Source organism: Halichoerus grypus, chromosome 15 (assembly GCF_964656455.1).
Source record: "Halichoerus grypus chromosome 15, mHalGry1.hap1.1, whole genome shotgun sequence".
In the NCBI taxonomy this organism is placed as follows: Eukaryota; Metazoa; Chordata; class Mammalia; order Carnivora; family Phocidae; genus Halichoerus; species Halichoerus grypus.
The window spans coordinates 6,584,562-6,610,164 of NC_135726.1; the positions used below are offsets into that span (position 1 = coordinate 6,584,562).

The 25,603-nt window shown below is 55.3% G+C and overlaps 2 protein-coding genes across 8 annotated transcripts in view; both read right to left on the minus strand.

The window, feature by feature from the left end:
• PLCG2 (phospholipase C gamma 2) overlaps positions 1-9,751 on the minus strand; it is a 172,260-nt gene extending 162,509 nt beyond the window's left edge. For 2 of the 4 annotated variants that reach the window (XM_078063829.1, XM_078063828.1), the window contains exons 1-4: positions 9,296-9,751; positions 5,143-5,295; positions 4,122-4,294; positions 354-408 (exon numbers count right to left, since the gene is read on the minus strand). The gene's annotated coding sequence lies outside the window, so the exon portion shown is untranslated. Of the gene's footprint in view, positions 1-353; positions 409-4,121; positions 5,116-5,142; positions 5,296-9,295 lie in introns of those variants that run through there. The other 2 variants (XM_078063830.1, XM_078063827.1) reach the window with 2 other exon arrangements.
• Positions 9,752-16,557: 6,806 nt separating this feature from the next.
• Positions 16,558-25,603, minus strand: part of CMIP (c-Maf inducing protein) — a 230,356-nt gene continuing 221,310 nt past the window's right edge. For 3 of the 4 annotated variants that reach the window (XM_078062972.1, XM_078062971.1, XM_078062973.1), the window contains 6 exons: positions 25,165-25,305; positions 24,378-24,425; positions 23,117-23,278; positions 22,183-22,288; positions 20,607-20,677; positions 16,558-18,545 (listed from right to left, as the gene is read on the minus strand). In XM_078062972.1, coding sequence (XP_077919098.1) covers positions 18,492-18,545; positions 20,607-20,677; positions 22,183-22,288; positions 23,117-23,278; positions 24,378-24,425; positions 25,165-25,305 — 582 coding nt within the window. In that variant the 3' untranslated portion in view covers positions 16,558-18,491. The remainder of the gene's footprint in view (positions 18,546-20,606; positions 20,678-22,182; positions 22,289-23,116; positions 23,279-24,377; positions 24,426-25,164; positions 25,306-25,603) is intronic. The other variant, XM_036084960.2, reaches the window with a different exon arrangement.

The following is a 25,603-nucleotide window of genomic DNA, read 5'->3' on the forward strand; positions in this document are numbered from 1 at the left end:
TCAGTTTTCCTAATCTATAAAATGGGTCCGCTAAAACCTGCCTGACTCACTGGATTGTGATGAGGAGCAGATGTGGGAAAGGATGTGAAAGTAACTGGTTTTCCTTCCTTCTGTTTTGGGTTTCCCAACAGGTCTACAGCTGGGGAATAGGGGAGCCCAGTCTGGGGTTTTCTGACCACAAGTGCTTTCCCAGAAATAGTCTTCTTCGAAGTTATTATGTTTTATCTGATCAGGTTATACATGGACATGAAACAAAATTCAAAAGGTCTAAAAGGGTAAGTGTGAGAAGCAAGTCTCTTTCCCACTCCTGACCCCTCCCGCCAGGTCCCTGCCCCAGAGGCAGCCTTTGTCACCTCTTTCTTGTGTCTTCTCTCTGGGTGTTTCGTGCATTTCCACTTCTGCACCTTGCTTAAAAAAAAAAAAAAAAAAAAAAAAGTCTTGCCAATGTTTCTTGAAGCTTTTCCCCCATCAGTGCATATGGAGCTTCCTCGTTTTTTTTTTTCTCATGCCTACTTTTTACTTTGAAAGTTTCAATACTATAAAAAAGTTGCAAGAAGAGGAACATGAACAACCATATTTTAAAGCTTGGATTCACCAATTATTAATACACGCCACCTTTGCTCTGTTTCTCTTTTTTTTTTCTAAACTACCCAAGAGCCCAGGGTTAGTTCAGCAGATATCTACTAAGAAGGACATTCTCCCATATAACCACAATACAATGATCACACTCAGGAAAGTCAACATTCATACAGTGCTATCTCATATATAGCCCATAATCAAATTTCCCCAGGTGTCTAATCAAAATGTCATTTTTAAGAATCCAAGTTCCAATGAAGGAGCGCTCAGTGCGTTTAACTGCCATGTCTGTTTAATCTCGTTCAACCTCCCAGCCTATTTCGTCTTTTACCACATCAAGATTTTTGAAGGTCTAGGCCAGTTTTGCAAAATATCCCTCAGTTTGAATTTCTCTGATAGTTTCCTCACAATATGCTTAGTTTAAGCATTTTTTTTTTTTTTTTGCAGGAATGTTACATGGGTGACGTTACACCTCATTATTGTTCATGGCACATAGTATCCCAGTACATTACAATTTATGTAACTTGTCCTCTACCCATAGAGACCTAGGTGGTTTCCAATCATGTTTCATAAACAATGCTACAGTGAATATTCTGAAACTTTTGTCATTTTGAAACTGTCTAGTGTGTGTAGGAGGAATTCCTACAAGTGGAATCACTGCACCTACATAAACTGCCCTTTATAGAGGATATACTCATTAATACTCCCACTAGTACTGTGTGAGGACGCTTGCACCAGAAGGCTGTCTTATTTTTTAACTTGCATCTCACTGTGTCCTGTCTGGTAAGGTCACACATCCTTGTCAAGTCTCTGGGTGACAAGATTTCCTTACATTTCCTTACATTTTCTCCTGGAATTGGCAAGAAATCCTACTTTCCAAAGACAAAGTCCCAAGTGCTCCAAAGGAGCACAATTTTTTAAAAGATTTTATTTATCTTTTTTTTTTTTTTAAAGATTTTATTTATTTATTCATGAGAGACAGAAAGAGAGACAGAGGCAGAGGGAGAAGCAGGCTCCCCGCGGAGCAGGGAGCCCGATGGGGGACTCAATCCCAGGACCCTGGGATTATGACCTGAGCCGAAGGTAGACGCTTAACCAACTGAGCCACCCAGGCGTCCCTTTATTTATCTTTTTTGAGAGAGAGAGAAAGCGAGCGCACAGGAGCGGGGAGAGGGGCAGAGAGAGAGGGAGAAGCAGACTCCTGATTGAGCAGGGAGCCTGCCTTGGGGCTTGATCCCAGGACCCTGAGATCATGACCTGAGCTGAAGTCAGAGGCTTAACCAACTGAGCCACCCAGGCGCCCCTGGAGAACAATTCTTGCTCTTGGTTACAAAACACATCCATATGCTCTGTAAGCTCCGATTCAAAGGGAGGATTTGTTAAGCAAAGAAGGTGTGTTAAGCACCTTGCTAGTTGATTGATGGATGTTATCAAGCCTGACAAGTGAGAATGATTAATTTGCCCATTTTACAGATAAAGAAACTGAGGTTCAGGGAGGTTATAAGCGGTTTACTTGTCTGATTGAGGAATAACCGACTCAGGCCTCATTGCCATCACAGAAGCGTGCATAGGTCTTATTCTTCGCATCCCTCCCCCCCCCCCCCCCCCCCCCCCGCCGGGTGTTGGTGGTTGGGACAGAAAGAAACAAATCCTACGTATTCACTCTAAATCCACAAATCGTTAAGCCCCAGCCACCGCGTTAGGTTACGGTGAATCACCTCTGCTACCGCCGCGGGCTCTCAGATCCCTTGAAAACTACTTTCTCCAGAATGCATCGCTCTCACGGACTCTTCTGGTCTCCTATGGACTACATTTCCCAGGATACAGTGCGCCCACACCCGCCTGCTCACTTCCGCTCCCGGCCCTTCCTGGGTGTTGCAGTCTCTGTGCAGTGGGTGGGACCCCGAGGGCGGGAGGAGGAGCTTGGGGCTGTCACCCTCACGTGGCCCAAAAGCATCTTGTGGGAATAGGTGTCACACTTATAAGCCAGGAGACACAGGGGAGGCCCGAAAGCACTTTCCCCCTCTCCCTTTAGCCACCCGGGGAGCCATCGGTTGAGACCCTCTGGCCCACTTTAGGGTTAGCAGAGGTTCCTTGAGGATCCTGGCATTCACTTTACAGTTGAGTTTTCTAGGGACCGTGAGATTCTGTCCTTTATTCTGTGACATCATGTTGCGCCAGAAGCATACCCATGTTTTTCCTCCTTAAGACACCCACTCCCTTCCAAGCAGAACGGAAGGAAGCACCTTTTAATATGCTATCTTGTTCCGACCCACTGTTGCCCCCTCCAGGGAGTTAGGCTCACTGTAGCCAGGGCAATGTTCCAAAGTTAAATCACTCAGTCGCTTCACATTCCATGGCTTCCCGTTGCTCTCAGGATCCCATGCAGACTCCATGTTATGGCCTGTGAGAGCCGACCTGTCCAATTTCACCTTATTCTACTGGCCACCCCATAAATCCCCTCCAGGCCCACTGGTCCTGGCTGCTGGAATACGCCTTGCTCCCTCTAGCCTCATGGCCTCTGGCCATGCAGGTGCCCCGGCCAGGACGGTGCTACCCCTCTGCTCTTTGCATGGCTTACAGCTGTTCACTCTGTGTCATTCAGAGTCCTACAAGCAGACAGAAAGCACCCCGGTTCTTTTAACTGAGAGAATGTAAAGAAGGGTCATTTAAAAGGGTATCATGGCTTAATAGTGACAGAGCAGCTACCACCCCCCAGGGCTAGAGGAACAAAGGAAGCAGCTGATTATGAAAATTTAGAAGTTGGGGGAGGTTAATGGTGGGCTCTGGGCCTCTGAGGGGCTGGCCAGCTTAAACATCCCCTCCCAGGAGAGGTGGCCCTGATCCTGGTAACCCCCCCCGGCAGAGCACCCCACCTTGCCCTTCATAATGCTGTCCGCACATTGTACATCATTGCACTAAGTGCCCCCCACTTTGTTGACAGAATCATTTCCCAGGGACAGTGCATTGGGAGTTCCTGCGCTGGCTGGACCGGGATTCTGCCATTTATCTAAACTCTCCTTGAGGGACGCCTGGGTGGCTCAGTCAGTTAAGCGTCTGCCTTCCACTCGGGACTCAATCCCCAGGGTCCTGGGATCGAGTCCCGAGTGGGGCTCCCTGCTCAGCGGGGAGTCTGTTTCTCCCCTCCCTCTGCCTGCCTCGGGCTCGTGCTCTCTCTCACTATCTTTCTCTCTCTCTCTCAAATAAATAAATAAAATCTTAAAAAAGAAAGAAAGAAAGAAAGAAAAGGTGTATAAAGTACCTCAATGTGCCACGCATAGTGATGGGGCTTCTCCCTCTTGTTTGTTTGTCTCCTCTAGTTGTGAGCTCCCATCACAGTTCAAACAGAGAACCTCCCTCTGACTCCCTGAGAGTGGGTCACTGGCCTAATGTGGGGCTGGATCAAAACCAAGGCTGAGGGGCCTGGTCCATGGGAGAAGGGGGCTGCCTTGGGGGACCCTCTCTTGCTCTGTGAAGCAAAAAGGTACATGGATCAGAACTCTTCTCAAACTTGCTTAAGCAAAATGGGGAATTTATTGTCTCACCTGTTGGGCACTACCTTCAGGTCAGGCTGGATCCAGGAACTCAATAGATCTTCATCAGGGTCGTCTCATTCATCAACCCAGTGACTGGGCAATAGGGTGCAGTGACTGCTCTTTGCTTGACTCACATGCCCCTTAGGGCAGGGCAGGGTTGGTGACTGTGATTGATAGCCCCACTGAATCAGCTCCCAAAGAAGAAGCGTTGATGTTACCGGAAGAATGAAAGAGAGTAGGGTAAGTAGTAAGCCTTACTATCTGCCATATACTGTTCTAAGCACTCCTCCTTGTTAACTCAGCAAATCCTTCTAATAACCCTACAAAGTAGGTATCATTTTCATCACTCCCATTTTATAGGTGAAGAAGCTGAGGCACAGGGCGCCTCAGGTCAGAGTTAGTGAGGGACAGAACCCGCATTCTGCCCCTGACAGTCTGGCTCCAAGTCCAACACTGTACCCCTTCCTCATGTCGCCTCCCCCTACCAGACAGGAACCAGAGACGGTCCCCACAGGGGCAGCCCCAGAAGGGGGCCCAGCACTCTCCTGGAGTAGTGTGGACGGCAGCTGGGACCGCAGGTGGCCCAGCCCTCAGTGCCTCTGCCTCTGGAAAATGCTGGGAGCTCTTAGAGGACTTACCACAGGTTGAGGACATTCCCAGGCTCCACCCCAGGGGCCTAAGTCCTGGCTTGAAGGGCCAGACACCAGCTTTGCCACGGCCATAAGCTGGCTGTGTGACTTGCGGCCAGTCACTGCCCCTCTCAGGGCCTGTTTCTTCCTCTTGCAAATGAGCAAGCTGGGCCTGACCCCCCCACGCACACCACTGAGGGTTCTCTCTGGGGAAAAGTTGGGGACGAACTGCTCCAACTTGTGGTTGGCCACAAACTGCTCTGTCCCCAGGTGCTGGGAAAACAGGGTGTCCCCTGCGCCCCGCACAGCAGTGGCTCTGAGCCCCCAGAGGGACTTGGCCCAACTGTGAAGCCCGCCTCCTCTCCCACGGCCACCCTTCTCCCGAGGCCCACCTCACCCACCGTTGCTGGGCCCGCCGGCAGACAGCGCCCCGCCCCGACTGGGGCAGCCCCGCGCACTCCTGCTCCACCTTCTCCATCCGGTAGCTTAGCCGCCTGCGGGCTTCACACACTCCTGGGGCAGCGGCTCTCAACTGAGGTGGTCGTGTGGGGTTTCTGGATTTAGCAAATAAAAATGCAATCTTTGGGGCACAACTGGACTAAAAAGCTGTGAGTCGCTTATCTGAAATTCAAATGTAACTGGGAAACCTGCATCTTTGTCTGGCAACCCTACACCCAGGGGGCATCTGTCATGTCTGGAAACATTTTTGGTTGTCAAAACTGGGGAGTTCCATTGGTGTCTCGTGGGTCGAGGCCGGAACACTGTTCAAAACCCTACAGGAGGACTCCACCGTGAGGAATAATCCTACCCAAATATCCGCAGTGCCAAGGCTAAGAAATTCTAGGTGCTTCCCCAGAGCTAATACACAGACTTAACTGCGACCTCAGGGACTTGTCAGAGGCGGCTGTGGTCGTCCCACCCGACACGGGTGAAATGGCTTGTTCAAGGTCATGCAGCTGGCGAGGAGCAAAGAGGAGTCCTCCACCTGTCTGCGTCTTCTCCTCTCTAATAGACTCACCTGTTCTTCTAAACAGGGAAGCCAGGAAATAGTGGGGGAGGGGAGGCAGGTAGAGCCTTACAGGGTCCGCAGACCCCCAGGGAATGGCACTGGGGCCTGGCCCTTCTGGGCTCCTTAGGGCGTGCAAGCGTGTGCTGGGGAGGGGGAAATCCCAGGTGCTGCCACCAGATGGCAGCAGAAGCTTGGAAATGAGTCCGCACGCCCTGGCGTTCTACCGGGAATAACTGGACAGTCTCAAAAACTCCTGGGTCCACCTCCAGAGATCCTGACCGAGTGGGTTGGCCAGGCTCAGCAGGCACGGGTATTTTCTGAACAGCTACCAGGTGATCCTAATGTGCAGCCAGGATTGAGAAGCACTGGTCGAAGGCCTTGGTTTTCGTCCCTGATAGCTCATCAGAATCACCTGGGAGCCTTAAAAATACCAATGTGGATACCAACGTGGGTAGCACCTCAACGTCGACTGACGGATGATGGATAAGCAAAATGGGGTCCATACGGACAATGGAAGGTTATTCAGCCACTGGAGGAATGAAACTCTGACGTGCCTACAACGTGGATGAGCCCTGGACGTCACTGTGCTAAGTGAATCAAGCCAGATGCACAGGATTCCACTCCGATGAGGTTTAGGGTGCTCGAATTCAGAGACAGAACGTGGTGCTCGCTATAGGCTGGCGGAGGGAGGAATGGGGAGTTGGTGTTCAATGGGTAGGGCTTCGATTTGGGAAAATGAACATTTCTGGAGGTGATGGTAGAACGTGAATATACTCATTGCCACTGAACCACACATTTGAAAACAGCGAAAACGGTCCATTTTATGTTATACACATTTTACCACAATAACAAAATGCACTGGAAACAGAAATGTCACGATTAAGGTTTCAGGTCATTCCACAAAATGAACCCACAAATGTCCAAGTCTGCTCAGAGCAATTCAGTAAGAGGGTCTGGGGTTGGAGCCCCCACTCTGGGAGTGTCTACAAACGTCCTGGGTGAATTTCAGAAGCAGGTCGTGGGCTGAGATTATTCTAAGATCCCAGCGTCAGGGAAGAATAGTGGGTACACCATCCCTTTACCTGTTGCCCCAGTTTTAAAATCTGTCCACAAATTCTTTGATGCTCTTCCTTCGAGAGGTGGACCCTAATTTGCCTCTCCTGAGCATGGGCTGTTCTCAGTGACTTGCTGCTAATAAATGGGAACAGCAGAAGTGACAACGAGGGCCATCAGAGACCCCGCTGGTAAAGGTCACCATAGTTTCAGGCTTGGTCTCTCTCTGATCACTCACCCTAGGAAGAGCCATGTCATGAGAACATTCAAGTAGCCTTCTGGAGAACCATGTGAGGAGAAACTGAGGCCTCCCTCCAACCGCGATGTGGGGCGCCATCACAGAAGTGGGCCCTCCAGCCCAGAAAGCCTTCAGATGAGACCCAAACCCCAGCTGCTGTCCTGATGGCTGCCCCATCGGAGCCCTGAGCCAGAACTACCCAGCTAAGCCACTCCTGAATTCCCACCCCACAGAAAGAGTGAGATGCTTGCTTGTTGTTTTAAGCCACTACATTTTGGGGTGATTTGTTACATTGCAGTAGGTACTTAATATAACCATTCATGAGTCACTAAATCATCCCCTCATCCCTTTCCACGGCCACCCATTCATCCACCCATCGACTCACCTACCTATCCATTCATGTATCTATCCACTAATCCATCTTCCCGTCTGTTCCTTTGTTCATTCACTTATTCACCCAGCCACCCAGCCAGCTCCCCACCCCCTCCCAACCACCCAGCCAGCCCCCCAGCCCCCAGGCACCCGGCCAGCCCCCCATCTGTTCCTCACAGAATAGACCCATGTAAATACCTGTCACATGAACGAGGAAACATTTTCTAAACATGAAGTCTATGTGACTTGCTGAGACAGGCCAGGGGCCTTAGGGGGTTGGTCAGGCGGTTGGCTGCCTCCCTCGAAGTAGCTTCTCCACTGGAAACCCATCCAGCCTCCTTTTGTCCTGCGGAAAACCACCCTCAATCCTCCCACAAATCTGTTAGGCCTGCCTGATAGAAAAAGCCTGGTTCTGTCTCTCCACCGACCCTCCCACTCCCCCCTCCCCGGCCCTGGCGGAGGGGGGCAAATGCTAAGGCTGCTGGCTGTGACTGAGGGCCATCAGCCTGGAGAAGGAAGACTGGGGACAGCAGAGTCTCCTGCCCCCTGAGGGCATTTGTAACCCTCAGCAAGGGGCCACTGGCAGCAGGGACAGAAGCCTGTCTGCTGAGATGCTAGGACAAGCACGCAGAATATCAGTAAAACCCACGGCCTCCAAGCAGCGGGCAGTCGACTCGGGTGACTCAGCCCTCTCCTCTCCTCCCCGCTTTGCTGGCTCTGCTCTGGCTGCACCAGCTCCTCTTCCTTTAACATTCCTCCCCTGCTCCAACCTCAGGGCCTTTGCACTGGCTGTTCTCTCTGCCTGGAATGCTCTGCCCCTCCTCACTGCGGATATCGCTTGGCTCTTCCCTCTCCTCCTTCAGGTCTTTGCCCACATGTCCCCTTCTCAGTGAGGCCTTCCCTGGCCACCTTTCCTCCACTCTCTCCATTCCCCTTTTTGGATTCATTTTCTTCTCATCTCATCTGTCCTTTTAAGACACTACATCTTGTTCTTACTAATTCTGTTTGTTGCCTGACTTCTCTCAGAACATAGACTCCCCCAGGGAGGGGTTTGGTCTTTATTCACTGCTAGATCCCCGCACTTAGCAGAGTGACCAGCACGCAGTAGGTTTGCAAGGTGGGTGGATGGATGAGGAGAGGGCCAAGTGAGAGGATGTTAAGTGGGACTTCTCCAGCAGCCTTGAAATCATCATCCAGGTGTAAGTTCCCCACATTCTAGAGAAAGAATACCGAGGAGCAGACCCCAGGGCTTATTACAAAGTGGCTGCAAAGGTCCTACCTTCCCTCATATCATCCCAGTACCAACAAAAGATGGGAGGAGAAAAAGAGAGAGCCTCCCCTCCCCAGATCTCCAGTTCCCCCCCACCACCCTGCACCCATCCCCCCAGGCAACACGGGTATTGCCCGTCTTCATGCTATGCCTGCCCAAATCAGGAAAAAGAGAACTGGTAAGAGGTGCCAGGGTGGTGGGAGGTGACCATGGCATGTCAGGAAGGTGTTGAGTTTCTGGGAGTCACAGGGACCCCAGGAAGGAAGCACGGCCAAGAGAGCTTTCCCGTATCCCCCCCGAAAAGGTTGGTCCCAGGGTGAGGAGACCCCAGCCGGAAGCAGCTGGAGGTGGGTGACTAGCAACCGGGGGAGGGAGCTGGAGGGACCCTGTCGCGGGGGGCCCTCACCCCCACCCCTTCCAGTCCTCCCAAGCGCCACAGTGTAAGCACCCCCGTGACCAGCGGGAGAAGCACCAGTGAGCAAACAAAGACAAGGGCCACACCAGCCAAGTAGGGGACAGGCGTCCCTTTCCACCTTCACCCCCTTGGAAGTGGGACGAGGGGAGAGGCCTGAAATGAAGGAGGACCTGGAGGGGAGGCTGAAGTCAACTCGCCTGGACAGTAGGCTCCCGAAGGTGTCTGTAAGAATCTGCAGGGAAAGACTGGACTGAGCAAGGTGGAGAGACAAAGAGAAGCCCATTTCCTACGTGAGCTCCACGGAGTGCTGCGCCCCCGGGCGGCCGCCGCGTCGCGATGCCCCTTCTCCCTCGCTGCGTCGTGCTGGGGGCTGCAGAGTTGGCAAAGCGCTGGGGACCCGCAGGGCCCCAGGAGGGCCTCACTGAAAGCTCCTCGAAGGAAGGGGCATTGGACCCACAACAGTGGAGCTAGGACTGGGAGGGCGGGGAGGCCGCTAAGGGGGAGCATGCCCCCGGTTGGTAGGTCACTGTCGGGGAGGGCCGCGGCGGGACCCCGGGCTCTTCCATGCCACAGCAACTCCCAGCCCTGCAAGAAAGGAGCCGTGTCTGGGCGACAGGGGTGGGGGCAGGCTGCGGGGCGGCGGCACCCCCGGGGTCTCGTACCCTGCCCTCTCGCGGGGCCGCGCTCTGGGGGCGGAGCCGCGGGACCCAGGTCTGTCCTTCCCGCTCCCCTCAACCCTGCAAAGCCGCCCCAGCCCCGGGGTCCGCAGCTGCTGCACAGCGTGCGGAGGGAAGCGGGGTCTCCATGGCAACGTTGACGTCACGGCCCCGAGGCCCGCGCCCGCCGCCTCCCGCCCCCAGCCGCCGGCCTGGCGCAGCCCCAGCCCCGATCTGCCGCAGCTGGGACGGCGGAGGCGTTGGCGCGGCCCCCCTGCCTCCTGACCTGTCCCGTCCGGGCCGCCACACGCCCGCCACGTCCCGCCCGCCTGCCAGCTTCCCCTGCCCCTTTGTCCCGCGCCGGCTCTCCGCGGGCTGCCAGCTGAGCAGCCCTGACTTCCTGTTTCGTTAACCTGCAGCCCCCTCCTAGGGAGGACGGCATTTTAATAGGAACGCGGGAGGTGCTGTGCCGCGACCCCCTCCCTCCTCCGCTCTCCCACGCTCCCGTCTGCCTCCCTCCAGTCCACTCCACAACAGAGGGCGGCTGGTTGGTGTGCGAACAACTCCCAAATTCTCCTCTACCCCTCCCCCACCACTCGGCCTCCGCCCCTTGCGTCTCCCTCCTGCTGCTCAGGCCCCCCACTTCCTCCTCCTGCCTTCTGCTAGTCTCTTCCTCCCTGGTGCCGAGCCCGGCCTCAGGGCCTCCGCACCGGCGCTTCCCACTGCCTGGAAGGCGGTTCCCGTCTCCACCTGCCCTAGGGGCTGGTCCTCTGGGGCTCTTCGAGGCGGGGGCACGTTAGCTCGGTGCTGCCCCCTCTTGGAGGCGCTCATTCCAGCAGCCCGCGCCTCCTTTCTCGGCTCTCTCCGCCGCAGTCCGGAGAAAGGGTTGTGGGGTCGTCTAGTGGCTGCCTCCTCCCCCAGCCCGCATGGGGTGGAGGATGGCCTTTGCTTTATTTACTCCTGAGTCTGCAGCGTGCCTGGCACACAGTAGGTGTTCAGTGCATTAAAAAAAAAAAAAGTCTTATTGAGAGACGCCTGGGCGGCTCAGTTGGTCGAGCCACCTACTCTAGATTTCGGCTCAGGTCATGATCTCCCGGTGGTGGGATCGAGCCTGGCATGGGGCTCCAGGCCCCGCGGGGAGTCTGCTCCCCATTCTCTCTCTCTTCCTCTGCCCCTCCCCTTGCTCTTTCTCTCTCTCTCAAATACATAGATAAAATCTTGAGAAAAAAAAAAGAACCCTTACTGAGATATAATTCACTGACCACACAATCCACCCAAGTAAAGTGTACAGTTGGGTAGTTTTTAGCACACAGCATTGTTCCGACGACACCACAGGCCCGGGAGAACATTTTCACCACTCCAGAATGAAACCCCGTGCCCCTGCCTGTCCTCCCAGCCCCTCAGCCCGGAGTAACCGGTAGTGGACTTTCTCCATAGATGTCCCTATTCCGGGCTTTCATATGATTGGAATCCTAGAATATGTGGACCTGTGGGACTGGCTTCTTTCACCTAGCACAGTGTTTTCAAGGTTCAAAGCAACACGTTTGCTCAGTGAATGAAGGAAAGGCTATGGAAGCAAGCGGAGGGCGCTCTCCTGGCGAGCTGACAGCCAGCTGGAGGAAGGACACGGATCCCTGTCAGGATCCACATCTCATGAGGGACAGAGCTCTGGGAGAGACTGCGGCCTGGCTGTCCTGGATACACACGTGATTGTCTTCAGCTCAAGGCCAATCTTTACACTGAGGTTTTCCATCCATCCCTCCATCCATCCATCCCACAGAAATGCAAGCTTATGATCTACCAAGTTTTCTCTTTTAAATGAATATACTACTCTTCTTTTAAAAAACCAGTTAAAGTGGACAGAAGCTTGCTTCCCAGAGGGACAGGGGGCTAGACCCTTGAACCCAGCAGCTCTGCAGGTCAGTTCTGCAAGGGCCTCCCCCTCAAGGTGTGCCCCTGAGAGACTTTCCTGCTTGGGGTCTTGAACAGCCAACGCCAGGGGAGATAGCCCCCAACCCCGTGCCCATGATGGATACCATGGGAACTCCAGGGCTATGAGCGGCTTATGATGCATTACTGCTATCCATAAAAAACCAAACAAATTCATGAGAGAATCATTGACCCACCTGCCACCTCAGCAGATCCCCTGTGGCCATTGTTGGGGGGAGGCCCCCGAGGCGACTGCCATAGCATTCGGATATACGCGGCTGAGATCCCAGAGCCCCGTGCCCACGGGATCCGACAGCCCCTTCCTTCTCCTCCCTGGCACATCAGAGAGGAGACACAGCCTGGCGTTTTCGAGAAACCGCTTGTTGTTCCTACCATTACCTTGAGAGGGGACACAAACGGCCAAGAGGCCTATTTCCAGGGGTTTGCCGGAGACCTTCGAGCCGGTCCTCAGCCTCCTGCTGCTGTGACGATGACCACACAGGCTCTGGGGAGGCTTTCGTTTCTGGAGGCGTGTCTGAAGGGCAGGTCCCAGTGCAGGGATGAGGGGATCAGGAACCACACGGACGGCATCTCTCTGCCGAATCTGGGGGAGGTTGGCTCAGCATTAGCGAGGGCACGGCTGGGGGTGGGTGGGGGGAGAGCAGCAAGGCCCCATCCAAATCTGAAGAGGCTGCACTGAAACATAAAGCCAAGTCAGCTGTCCCACACTATATAGCAGTGCAGGCTGTGCATGGCACAAGGGTGCCCCTTTGAAGGGAGTCTGCGTATGTACAATGACAATTGTCCAGCAGGTGGCAGTAGAGTGTTTTGAGGCGGCGGCTTGGTGAGCACGGGCAAGTACCGCTCGGCTGGAAGTCATGGTGGCGTTGGCAGCACTCACCCTCTTCCCTCTAAAAACTGCTTTTTTGATGCCATTTTCAAAAATTGAGGCGAAGTTCACGTAACACACCATTTCAAAGAGGCATTTACAACAATTACAGTATTGTGCAATCACCACCTCTCTCTAGTTGCAAAAAATTTTCATCACCCCGAAACAAAACCCCATTGCCATTAGGCAGTTGCTTCCTAGCCCCCGGTAAATACCAATCTGCTTTCTCTCTATATAGGTTGGCCTATTTGGGGTAATTCCTGTAAATGGAATCAAACAACATGTGGTCTTTTGTGTCTGGGTTGCTTTACCGAGCATCACATTTTCAAGATTCATCCATGTTGGAGTGTGTACCCAGAGTGCATTCCTTCTTACAGGTGGATAGTAGTCTGTTGTCTGGATTTACCACACTTATTACCTGGTCGTAGACATTTGGGTTGTGTCCACCTGGTGCCACTTTTTTTTTTTTTTTTTAAGATTTTATTTATTTACTTAGAGAGAGAGGGAAAGAGAGAGCTCATGAACAGGGCAGAGGGGCAGAGGGAGAGGGAGAAGCAGATTCCCTCGCTGAGCAGGGAGCCTGACCACATGGGGCTCCATCCAGGACCCTGGGATCATGACTCGAGCCGAAAGCAGATGCTTAACCTGCTGAGCCACCCAGGTGCCCCCTGATGCCACTTTTAAAGGGGGGTGTAACACATGCAGTAAATGACATAAATCTGAAATGTGGAGCTCCATGAATGTTTAAACATCCGTGTGACTGCTGATCAAGATGGAGGGCATTTTCCTCACTCCAGAAAGTTCCCTGCTACCTTCCCAGTCAGTAGTAGCACACTCCACCCCTGCGCTACCAATAACCACTGCTCTGACCTCTATAATCATAGATGCCTGGTACCTGTTCATGAACTTCATGTAAATGGGATCCGATGGCAAACCTTCATTTATGTCTGGCTCCTTTCACACACATAACATCTGTCCAGTTAATTCACCTCATTGTTGGTATCCATAGTTGACTCTTTTGGTCCTTTTCTGCAGAATTCCATCATAGGACTATGTCACTGTGTCTTTATTCATTCTCCTGTTGATGGGGACCCGTGCGCAGTCCCGCCGTGTGACTACGCTGCTTTGTTTATTCTCCTCTTAGTGGACATTTGGGTTGCTTCCAGTTTTTTGGCTATAAACGTTCTCGTTTGTGTCTCTTGGTGCGCGTGAGCACCCGGTTCTCTGGAGGGCGTGCCCAGGAGCGGAGCTGTGGGGTCACAGCGTGGGCAGGTGTTTAGCTTTAGCTGGTATGCTTTCCAAAGCCGTCGAACCAATTTCTATGCCTCCCGGCCGTGTAGCAAAGCTCCCATCAGCCACCAGCTGCAGCTCGGAACACAGGTGCAAGTGGCCTCTGGGGTCCCCAGCTGTAGAGTGCTTCCAGCTTGGCTAGGGTTTGGGCGGACATACCCGGTGACCGTGCATGGAGGCACCCCGAGGGAGCGCACTCCTCTCTTCTCAGGCACTCCTGAGAAGGAGGGAGATAGCCGGGACACTGACACACCAGCCCTGCTTGTCCTTGAGAACTGCTGTCAGGTAGATGTGCTAAGTCCAGGCCCTTCGAAGCCTGCCTTGGGGATTCAGCCGAGAAACCGAACGGCATCCTTGACTCCTTGCTGGTCTTGCCTCTCTACCAATCACCATGTTCTGCAGTTTTACTCCTAAGCTCCTCTTGAATCTGTTTCTCGACATGGTCCCTGCCCTGGTCCCAGCCCCATCCATTCACCAGCCAGCAGTGCAAAGATCTCCCCCAAATGCCCTGCTCCCTGTGCGACCTTGACCAAGACACCCAGCCTCCCCTGGCCGCCACTTCCCCGTTGGTCGAGAGGGGTCCTATTAGTCCCTGCCTCATGGGCTTGTCAGGAGGAGTCAATGAGTTCAGACGACATACAAAACCCTTGTTTCCCTGCCTGGGACACGGTAGGGGCTATGGAAGTGTTTCGTTAGAAAATGAGTAGAGAATTACAATCTCCTTGTCATTCATAGCCCTCAGGATGAATCCCAGACTTGGAAGTATGATGAATGCAATACGGGCTCATCTCACCCCCCTCTTTGCCCTCTAGTGGGTCAAATCCAGAAGATGCATTCACCTGGAGCATATGACTGTGACCTTACTTAGAAAAAAAGTCTTTGCAGATGTGATCACCTTAAGGACCTGTCCATGAGGTCCTCGTGGGTCATTCAGGTGAGCCCTCAATCCAATGGCAGATGTCCTGATAGGAGAAAGCAGAGGGAGACTGGATGCAGAAGTGGGGAGGTGGGTGGCATGTGAGACAGAGGCAGAGGCTGGAGGAGTGCGGCCACAACCAGGAACGCCTCAAGGAGCCCCCAGGAGCGGGAAGAGATAAGGAAAGTCTTCTCCGCAGAGAGAGTGCGACCCTGCCGACATCTTGACTTTGTGGACTTCTGGTCTCCGGAGGCACGACAGAATACATTTCTGTTGTTTTAAGCCACCGGGTTAAAAGGGAACACAGTGAGGCTCAGCCGTGCCAGGGGGAGGGCACTAGCCGGACTCGGGGCCTCCTGCAGGGCAGGTGAGGTCAAAGGATGTGGGGCTCCCAAGCTAGCAGGAGCGGGCAGGTCCAACCAGGCTAAGGCCGGGGGTCAGAGTGGTATTACTCCCAGAGCCGGAGCTGTGGAGAGAGGCTACCGTGAAGCTGGGATGCCCAGGGGAAGAAGCACCTTGACCTCTCTCTTCCAGCCTCCCGACCTCCCCCAGGTAGCCTGCATTCTCCAGGCTCCCCCAGAAGCCGGTGGGCAGAGGATCCCAGGTGCTGCAGAACAGAGTGAGGAGGGTTGAGGACAGGATGACCGGCAGGGACCGCCCCCCACCCCATGCATTTGGTAGTTAGGTGCACTGGTGTGAGCCAGGCCCTCCCCTGGGTGGGAAGGGTCAGCGATGGGGTAGGCGGCAGGGCCTTGCACACGCACCCGCACACGCACATCGCCACCAGCGCTGGCCGTCACGAAGCCAGGGCCCTCCTGATCCTCACCGTGGCACCTGCTTTCCCTGCGTGGCCAGAGGTGGAGCAGCTAATAACCCATCACGCTCTTGGGCTGTCACTTAATGGGCGTACGGAGGCCTCTGGAGGCGAGGAGGGCAGGGACGGGGAGCAGGGATGTGGAGAGGCAGGGCGGGGAGCGAGGGTAGGAAGGTGGTGTAGGATGGACCCAGGGAGGCGGTGAGGGTGCTGCCCCAGTCTCCCGGAGAGAGATGAGGGGCCGGGCCTAGGGTGAAGGAGGTGGAAGTACAGATGGGTACAGAGACACAGGAACATTCTGGAGTGGCTTCTGAAGGCTGGCAGTGGCCCGGACATGGGGTGGGGTGAGCGATGGGGCCACTGGGCTGGGGTGACGCCCTTGCTGGGTGAGGAAACCCTGGAAAGCAAGTGACTTGGGAGAGGGGTGGAAATAAAGCCTCTCCTTGGACACACTGAATTGCCTCTTGGGGACATCTGGGTGAGGGGGCAGCTGGATGGAAGGTTCCAGGCTGGTGAACTCGGAGCGGCTTCCATAAACCAGCGGCATCTGTGTTGCCCAGAGGTCCTAGGAAGGCAGAGTCTCGGGCCCCCCCGAGACCTTGGAAATCAGAATTTGCATTTTCCCAAGACCCCCAGGTGAAGGAAAGGCACGTTGGTCCTAGAAGTTCTAAATTAGAACTGCCATAAGGGCCCTGATGCACACGTCGGCAGCCTGGGGTTTCCCCTGGGGGGTGATTTTGTCCCCTGGGGGCAAAACGTTTCGGGTTGTTAGACTGGGGGTGGGTCACATGACGTCACAGGATGCCCAGAATGACCTCATGACAAAGGGGGATCTGGCCCCACATGTCAGCAGCGCCACGGATGAGGAGCCCCGGACACTCAGGAGTCCTGACCTCGGCCTGGGTCTTGTCCCCTTCCCACCCCCACCGAAAGGCCCCCTCGAAGCCACACAGAAAGGCCAGATGTCAATGAGTCACTTACAGTTTATTTTTGCCTGAAAGTATTTCACATCTCTGAACACAGCTACGTGACAGTAGTATTAACCATCAGGAAAAGCAACAGTGCGAAGGGAAAAGGTGGCATGTCTCGGTTCTTTTTTTTTTCCTTTTTTAAAGTTTTTTAAAGTTTTTTTTTTTGTCTTTTTTTTTTTTTTTTTTTTTTGCTTCTGCTTCTTCCCGCACCAGAGTGCTGTAAAGTATGGGACCGGAGGGGAGAGAATAAAACCAAACAACAGAAAACAACAACAACAGAAAAAAAAAAAAAACAACACGAAACAGAACACACTCACACGCACACACAAAATAAAACCTGGCACGTAAAATGAATTAAGACTGAAACCCAATTTCTTTTTTTTTTTCCTTTTTTAAAAAAATGAGGGCATAGTCGGGGGGTAATAAAGTCTACCTAGCAAAGTATAAAACGACAAAAGCATGGTTTCCATTGAATAAGATTAAATATATATAAAACAATTACATTGACTGGGGGTTAGGTCTGGAGGTGCCGAGGGGGCGGTATTTGTGCTAAACCAACAGAAAACGGGGCTTGGGGGGGAGAGGGGACCCCAAGTAAACCATAAAAGGGCTGTTCTGTACAGTGAGGGCTTGTTAAGAAAAAGCCGACTGTTTACAAAAGAAACGGAGGTTGGTTTGTCCTCGGGCCCGGGGTGGGGACAGAAGGGGCGTCTGTGCTGCAGTGGCCACATTCATGGGGGGCGGGCTGGGCAGTCAGGCTGGTGGAGGCGACGTCTCTCTCTTCTCCCAAGAGACCATGCAAAGAAGCGGGCATGCATGAGGAGACCACACGAAGCACAGGACGGCGGGGAGGCCGCGGGCCGCAGTCTTGGCAGGGACAGGGATGGCAGAGGCCACCAGAGATGGGAGCTCTCCGGGGCAGGGGGCAGGGAGGACAGGTCAGCACCCCCCCCACGTGTAAAAGGGGGCTGAGAGAAAGCTGGGGCCTGGCGGGAGCAAGACTACAATGTGGGCACCCCACTTCCCGCCACCCCCCGGCCAGACCCCCACCCGTGAGCAAGCTGGAGACAGCTGGGACTTGGAAATGCACAGTGGGGGCGGGCGGGCAGACGGACGGCCGAGCTGTAGCATACAGAATCCATTACGAAAAAGCAATTAATTTTCCAAGGAGGTTTTTTTTTTTTTTGTCGGTTTCCTTTAAAAAAATAACAATAATACTACCACTACCCCAACAGCTGACTGGTTTGTACAGTACTACAGGCCAGGGGCGGGCGGGGTGGGAGGGCGGGAGGGAGGGAGGGTCAAAGACTTCATAAATAAGAGGCAGGTCCCAGACCCGCAATTTGTCAACATTTCTTAAATAGGCGCATTATTTAAATCTTATGTACAACAAGAATCACTTTGCATAGCAATGGCGAGGACACAGGACGGTGCGATGACATGTCTGGGTTTTCTTGTCCCAATGGCGGGGGGGCGAGTTCTCGGTCGAGCCTCTTGAGGAAGAAAGCTTCCTTCCTCGGCCTCGAGGCCCATCGGGGTCGTGTGACGGTGGCATCGGGGTTGACTTTTCCCACACAGCATTAAACACAAAGGCAAAGAAAATCCACAAAGGGTCCCCCTCCCCAAGCCCCCCACCCCCACCCCACCCCCAACCCCGACCCGCTGATGCTCCTCTGGTTGCTACAAAGTCCATTTTAGATCAGGTCAAGGTTTCCAATTATGAAGCTAAAAGAATTAGGTGGGGCTGGGCGTGCTTACGGCCCCCCCTCCCCACCCCCTCCCCCCTCCGCCCTCTGCCCCCAGAAAGACTCCCCCATCTATCTCACAGCCGGGACGCTGGGGGTGGGACCCCAGGACCGGCGCTCTACGGCTATTAGTCAAGAGTTGTGTGTCGCAGCTGCAAACGCCTTCCTGCCGAGCCGGGAGGTTCACCAGGCTTCCGTGTAGCGGACGTCCACCTCCTTCAGATTGGGGAGCTTGGCCTGTGGGGCAGCAAGAAGGAGCTGGTCCCTTCCAGCACCCGACCCCGCGGGCCCGGCTGCCCTGCCTCGGTGGCTGTGGGTCCCGCCTTGCCCTCCCCCCACCTTGCCACCGGGGGCTCCCTGGAGCTCAGAGCTGGGTGACCTCGGGGAGAACACAGCACATGGGGTGTGCCCAGCCCCGGAGATCGTGGGCGACAGCTGCTGGGGATTCCACGCCCCCCTCCTCTGAGAGGCTGTGCATCCCTGGCTCTGTAGGCGGGAAGCCCGGGGCGAGAGCCCCAGCTCTGCCACTTGCTGGTCACAGGACCCAGGGCAGAGCCCCCAGCCTCCGGGAGCCTCAGGAGACGTCTGTGGAGCGAATGGGATCCAGTCCTCCGCTCCCAGGACAGTGCTAAGGACAGAATACCTAACGCACAGCACGCCCGCGGCCGACACACGACGGTATGCTCTGCCGATGGGGACTATTCTCCCTTTTCCTACTGCTTACATCCCATCATTACCAGCCATCGGGCACGCGAATGGAGCGGGATCACGGGATCCCCGTAAGGGCAGGTACTGGGGGGGCGGAGAGTCTCCCCGCTCAGGACACTCGGTCAGATCCTCCCAGACAATCCCACCTGCTATTGCTCAGAGCCGCTTCCTGCTCTCTATCCCTGCTACCTAGACAAGTTCCTCCCTTCTTTTATAAACAGCTGGCTTCTCTCCACAAGCCTCCCCTGCACAGAGAGGGCTAACGGCTCTCCTCCCCGCACTCCCTCCCTTCCCACCTGCCCGTGCACCCCGGCCAGGGCGACCTTCTACCGCGCGTGCGTACACACGAGCGCACACAGCTCCTTGGTGCTTCTCTGCTGGGGCCCAGCTCACGGCCCCCCGCTCCCCAGGCAGAGGTGACAAACTGGGGGCCTGCGGTCACCCTGCAGCACTGTAAAAAACCCTTTAAGCCAGCCTCTCAAAATCAGGAGACTGCAACACAGGGATGTGGTCTCCAGGTTCTCCTGGACGGGGCAGTGATCTGGAGGGCCTCGCCCGCCTGCCTCTCGAATGCATCAAAGTGGCTCTTCTCCACAGGTGGCTGACTACGTACACCCTTTTGCTGCTCGGTTGCATCGTCTGGATCTGGGTTCCTTCAAGTTTAGGGGCAGAGCAGTCTTTGGCAGTGGGCTCCCTGCTGGTGAGGATTCCCTCCGAGGGGCTTCCAGCGTGCGAAGGCGCCAGTGGGCTGGTGGTACCCCCTGGCCCGGCCCTTCCGGCGTCCTCGGCACTGGCTAAGTGCAGCCCCGCTCGCCTCTTCGGGGGCAGAGGGTACCGGGCCCAGGGAGACGGGGGCAGGGGGCTGCTGAAGGCCCGGCTTCCCCAACCCCCAAGACCTGTTTTACAAACAAAATGTGTCCTGCCTTTCCCCACTCAGATCCTTTTTCCTTTCCCCAATTTTATCTTGCCAGCCTAGCCCAGGCTGCCAGTCCAGGCTCTTATCTGCGAGATTGCACCAGCCCCATAAATGTGCTTCCTGTTTCTACTCTTCCTGGCACCGCCTCCGGCCCCCGCAAAAAAATCAGTTTTCCTGGTAACGGCCAGAACAAGCGTTTACAAGCAGAACTCACTACATTGCTTAGAGCCTCTGAAAGCTTTCCACTGAATTTGGATGAAATCCGGAGCCCTTCTGTGACCTACGAGGCCTTATGAAGTCTGGCCCCAGTCTATTCTTACCCTCTAGTCACATCTGCCACAAAGTCAGTTCGTGCCAACCCTTTCTGCCTCGGGACCTTTGCACTTGCTTCTCCTCTCACCCTTTGCATCTGTGGCTTATCTTTCAGGTCTCAGCTTATGCGGCCTCTGCTTCAAAGGGACCATCCCTATTTCCAATCTACCCATTCTCTGCTGGCTTCCTCTTTATCACTCCTTTCAACCTGCCATTATTCCATTTACTGCCTTTCCTGCTGGAGCGTAAGCTCCATGAGGGCGAAGCGCCAGTATCTAGATGCTGGTGGATGGATGGATGGAAGGAAGGAAGGAAGGAGAGAAGAAAGGAGGGAAGGAGGGAGGGAGGGAGCAAGGAATTACCTTCAGATCTTCATAGGTGTCAGCCGAGAGCTTGGTGCTGTTCATGTTTAAGCTGCAGAGACTCTTCATGGCTATACAAGGACAGACAGACACAGTCATGAAGTCAGTGAGACCCCCACAAGGGTGGCTGCAGGTATGGGGCAGTCAAGCTGGGGGACTGACTGTTAGGGCCCAGGCCCCTGATGAGGAGATGGCGTGGGAGAAGTGGAGTTTCAGGGACACGGCCGGGGCCCACCAGTCAGAAAGGCAGGCGCTCGTCTGGGCCTATGTTCTCTCCCTGCTCTCTCAGCCTCCCTCCACTGCCTGTACCCCAAATGTCCCCAGAGCTTGCCTGCCACACCGTAGATCGCCCCAGGGGACCAGGCCTGGCCCGTCCTCCAGGGGAACTCTGCAAGCTCTCCCGGGAGGGCTGACCCAGGCCCCAACTTCTTGAAAGCAGGCCTCAAACTTTGGTTTGGTCAAGAGTCGCTCGTTAGAGATGTGACGCTCGGCTCCACTCCTGGGCGCTGAGCCAGGGACCCTGAGACTCTAATGACAGTGTCCAAGAAGCGCATTTGTACAGAAACGTCTCCGAGCCTCATCTTCTCTGCCCTCCATTACTCCCGTCTCCTGTGCCCACCCTGCCCAAGCCATCTGGAGTTTGCCAACAACCTTGCAGGATCCATGGCCACTGCCCAGCATACCCCTCCTCGGCCACTTCCTACGTATGTGTCTTGTCCACCCAGATCCAGTCACCTCCCTGGGAAGCCTTCCTCGATTCCTCCCAGCCAAGGTATGGGGCCTCTGGTCTAAACCAGTAGGTCAGAAATGGGACGTGCAAAGTCTCAGGCGTAGCACCCAAGAGTTTAGTCCGGGAGATGAGGGTTGGGGTACAGGAATCAGCATTCCTGAGTTCCCTGAGTGTGAACGTGTGTGTATGTATATATATTTAAAGATTTATTTACTTTAGAAAGACCAGAAAATGTACGAGGAGGGAGAGGGGCAGAGGGAGAGAAGCTCAAGCAGACTCCCTGCTGAGTGCGGAGCCCGACGCGGGGATCGATCCCACGACCCATGAGATCATGATCTGAGCCTAAACCAAGAGTTGGACGCTCAACCGACTCAGCCACCCAGGCGCCCCTTCTATTAGGGCAACGCTTCTCAAACTTGAACAGCGCACGGGAATCACGTGGGCACCTTGTTAAAATGCAGTTTCTGAGTCAGCAGGTCTGGTGCGGGACCTGAGGATTTGCCCCTCCAGCCCCAGGGGATGGCTGCCGCTGGTTAGGGCCACAGTGTCCCGAGCACTTTCCTGGAACCTGCTTCCTCAGGCAAGTATCTGGAAGGTATGGGTACTCACTTTCCCTTTTTTTCCTAGAATATAAGCTCCCCGAGGGCAGGGATATTTCCCCTCCTGTATTGTTCCTAGCACCGAGAATGGTGCCTGGCGCCCAGCAGGTGCTCAGTGAACACGTGTGGAATGAATATAGCCCAGCACACAGCACAGTGCAGGGCGCAGCGCGCGCTTAGCCGAGGTCTGCTGAATGCACGCATGCAGCAGGCCCTCCCCCACTCTGGCAGCCCCCTCGGGACTCACAGCTGAGGGCCAGCAGGCCGGCGTCGGTGACGGGCGTCTCGCACAGGTTCAGCACCTGGAGCATGGTGAGGTGTTCCGACAGGAGCCGCAGGCCGGCGTCTCCAAACTGTGGAGCAGAGAACCTCTCAGCCCTGGGGCTCCACCAGCCTCCCCCAGGCACCCAGGGAAATGACCTTGAAGCGGGGGTAGCAGTGGAGGAAGGCGATGGGGACAGAGCCACGGCCCTCCAAGCCCCGGGGGTCTGCTGCTCTCGCTTCTCTCCAAGGACTCAGTGCTTCTCGTGACCTGGGTTCGAGTCCAGCTTCTGCTGGTGGGATGTGGAGACCAAAGCAGCTTTCCCCGGGCAGGACAGTGGGACGGGGTGGGATAGGCCCGGAAGGCAGCCAGCCAGGAACACCCTGGTTTCTCCCCTGAAAAACGAGGGCGCCAGTGGAGCCTACCCGTCCCAGGGGTGGCGTGGGGACCACATGCACTGATCCACGGGAGGTGCTCAACAGTGCAAATGATCCTGAGCACGGGCAGCAAGCAGCCGTGTGCTGTGCTTGTTATTACAACAAAAAGACCCACGAGCTACCCGTGTGCTCCCCAGGCAGGTGCGTGAGACCAGCCCACCTCTCAGCCTTGCCTCTCGGGGCTTCTAAGACTTTGCCCAGCACATCCCTGCCCTGGGCCTCAGCAACTGCACCTGTGAAATGGGCCATTGGGCTTCATGAGATCCTAAACCTCCTCTGGCCTCGGGAGTGGGTGCTGGGCGGGGGAGGGGGTGTGGTAATCAGGAGACGGGGCCACGGGCTCTGGGCAGAAGGGCCAGCCACGGAGGGGAGTGCCAGAGCAGGAGCGGAGCAGGGGTGCACGGGGGCATGAAGGCGGGTGCAGGTGCAGGACGCGGGGGGCGGTGGGAGCACGGAGCAGGGCGCGGGCAAGCAGTGTGCACCTGAGTGGACCACAGGTTGAGCTGCTTGAGAGAAGGCAGTTTGATGAGGTGCTCGGCGCAGGCGCTCGTTACGTTGGTGAAGGCCAGGCTGAGGTTCTCCAGGTTCCCGAAAGAGCCGGAGCTCAGCAAACGAGCCAAGTCGGCATCCTGCAGACAGACGGGCTGCTGGGGTGTCGGGGAAGGCCTCGGGCTGCGAGCAGCTCCTGAGACCCCGTCGTACCCCTCTCCCCACCTCCCTTCCCCTGCCCCGCAGAGAGCTGTAGCTGGGGGCAGCTCATCCCCAGGAGGTGGGGTGACGCTGGGGCTCGGGGGGGGGGGGTTGGGCCGAGGGGGCTGTCGGGGAGGGAAAGGCTGCTTCCACGTCCCCGGGGGTGAGGGAGAAAGCCTCCAGTGCTGTGACTCACGCCCTGAATCACCAACTGGGGTGTTCTGAGGCCACGTCCCTCCCACGGGTGTGTGTGCATGCGCGCGTCCATGTGTGCCTGGCCAACTCACCCTCCCAGGCAGCACCTTGTGCCCATTTCCCACCTGTGAACACTGAGGTCCCCCCAACTCTAAGGCCTGTGTAGATCAATGCATGTGTGAGCACTAGACCAAGAGGTCACCGAGGGTAAAATCCGTTCTCCCTTCCACCTTAGTGACTGAATCCTTGAGTTTTAGCGGTCAGCCAGCTGCCCTGAATTAAGTAAGGCTAGTCTCCCAGCCAGGTGTGGCCATGTGCTGAACCTGGACAATGGTATCCAGGGAGATGTGTCCACTGAACTTCCAGGCAAGTCCCGAAAGGGAAGGGGCATGTTCTTCTTTGCTCCTCCTCCTCCTGCTGGTTTGAATGCAGACATGATGGCTAGAGCTTGAGCAGTCTTTTTGGACCATGAGGTGGAAGTCTCATGCCAAGGACAGGGAGGCAGCAGGACAGAAGGAACTGAGATCCCTGCAGACTTGTTAATGGGGCCGGAAAGAGGCACCAACTTCATAGTGCTATTGTGGTCATAAAATGGACTCATGACCCAGCATCTGATACAGAAACGCTCCATGGGTATTAGCTATTATTACTATTACTAACTGGTAACATTAACATTAATATCAACAATAATCTTTATCCTGTTTGGTTTCCTGCACCCTGGTTGCCTCCTGGAAAAGCTGGCCTGTCGAGGACTACGCTGTCTTGTTCGCGTCCGCCAGATGCTGCTGCTCCCCAGCGGGGAGCCCTACCCACCTTCTTCCCTCCACCTGGCCCCACAGAAGATTGAAGCCAACTCACTGTGGACTTGGAGGGCAGTGTTAGCCTAGTGGGCCCGCCTTTCCTTTGCTGCAACAGAAACAGACTGATTATGACCCATTCTTTCCCCTGAGCCTCCATCCTGCACACCCCCCCCCATTAACATCACACATAGCGCCAGGTTCACTTCTGGGTGGTACAAGGCAACAACATGGGGGTCTTGGTCTTGGGGCAGACCCTGAGACAAGGTTGGGGTGGAGTTGGGTTTATTAGAGAGGGGATCCCAAGAAATACCAGCAGGGGAAGGGAGACAGTGAAGCCCCTTCAGGAAGGGAGTGTTCGCGCACAGCTACTGCTGGGGGCCTCTGGGTCATGTCTCAGAGGTGTCCCACCTGCGCGGAGAGGGAGCTGGGGTATTTACACACCCTCCCCTATCAGCCACTGGGTGAGAGCTGCTCCAGGGGACCAGGGGCATGAGTTCGTTGCCATTCTGAAGTCCAGCCCTGGTGCCCCTAAAGAAGGGCCTAAGGCACATGGATAATGTGTGTGTGTGTGTGGGAGTGACAGTGACTGACGTGCGTGACGCTGGGGGTGAGGACGCATTCCTGGCACGGCCAAGGAGGAGCTTTGTGACTGTGGGCCACTGACTTGCCCTCTCTGTGATCATCTGGAAAGTGGCAGGTGGTAGTCCCGACTTCTCTGGGTCTGGAGAACTCACCGGGACAGAGGCCCGTGCAGGTGCGGTGGTCCTGGCCTCTGCCCCACCGCTCCCCAGCTGTGCTCTCTGGCTGGCCCAGCTCTGGAGCCGCGAGCCGGGCTGTGCACTCACCAGCTCCTTGAGCTCCCGCTGCCGGTCGCACAGCTGCTCGTACATGCGCTTGCCCACGCCCGTGCTCTCCAGGGTTGAGATGATCTGCAGCTGGGTGTCGTTGTTGTCGATGATGTTGTATTCCAGCATCAGGCACAGGATCTGCCCGAGAGCAGGGGAGGCACCTTACAGCCGGCCCGAGACTCCGGGCAGGGCTGCTCCTTACAGGCACAGACGGCCAAACCCCCTCGGCCTGGGCCAACAGCCCCACGCACCAGGGGACAAGGGTCTATGGATAAGCTCGGTGTGCTCTCTGCACCTCAAAATCTTATCCTGAAAACGAGCAACCGTGCTCTCCCCTCTCTGCCTTTCCGGCTGTGTGATATTGGGCAAATCGCCATCCGCAGCTTCCCATCCATACAATGGGAACACTCATGTGTACTCAGCTGAGCACAGAGCA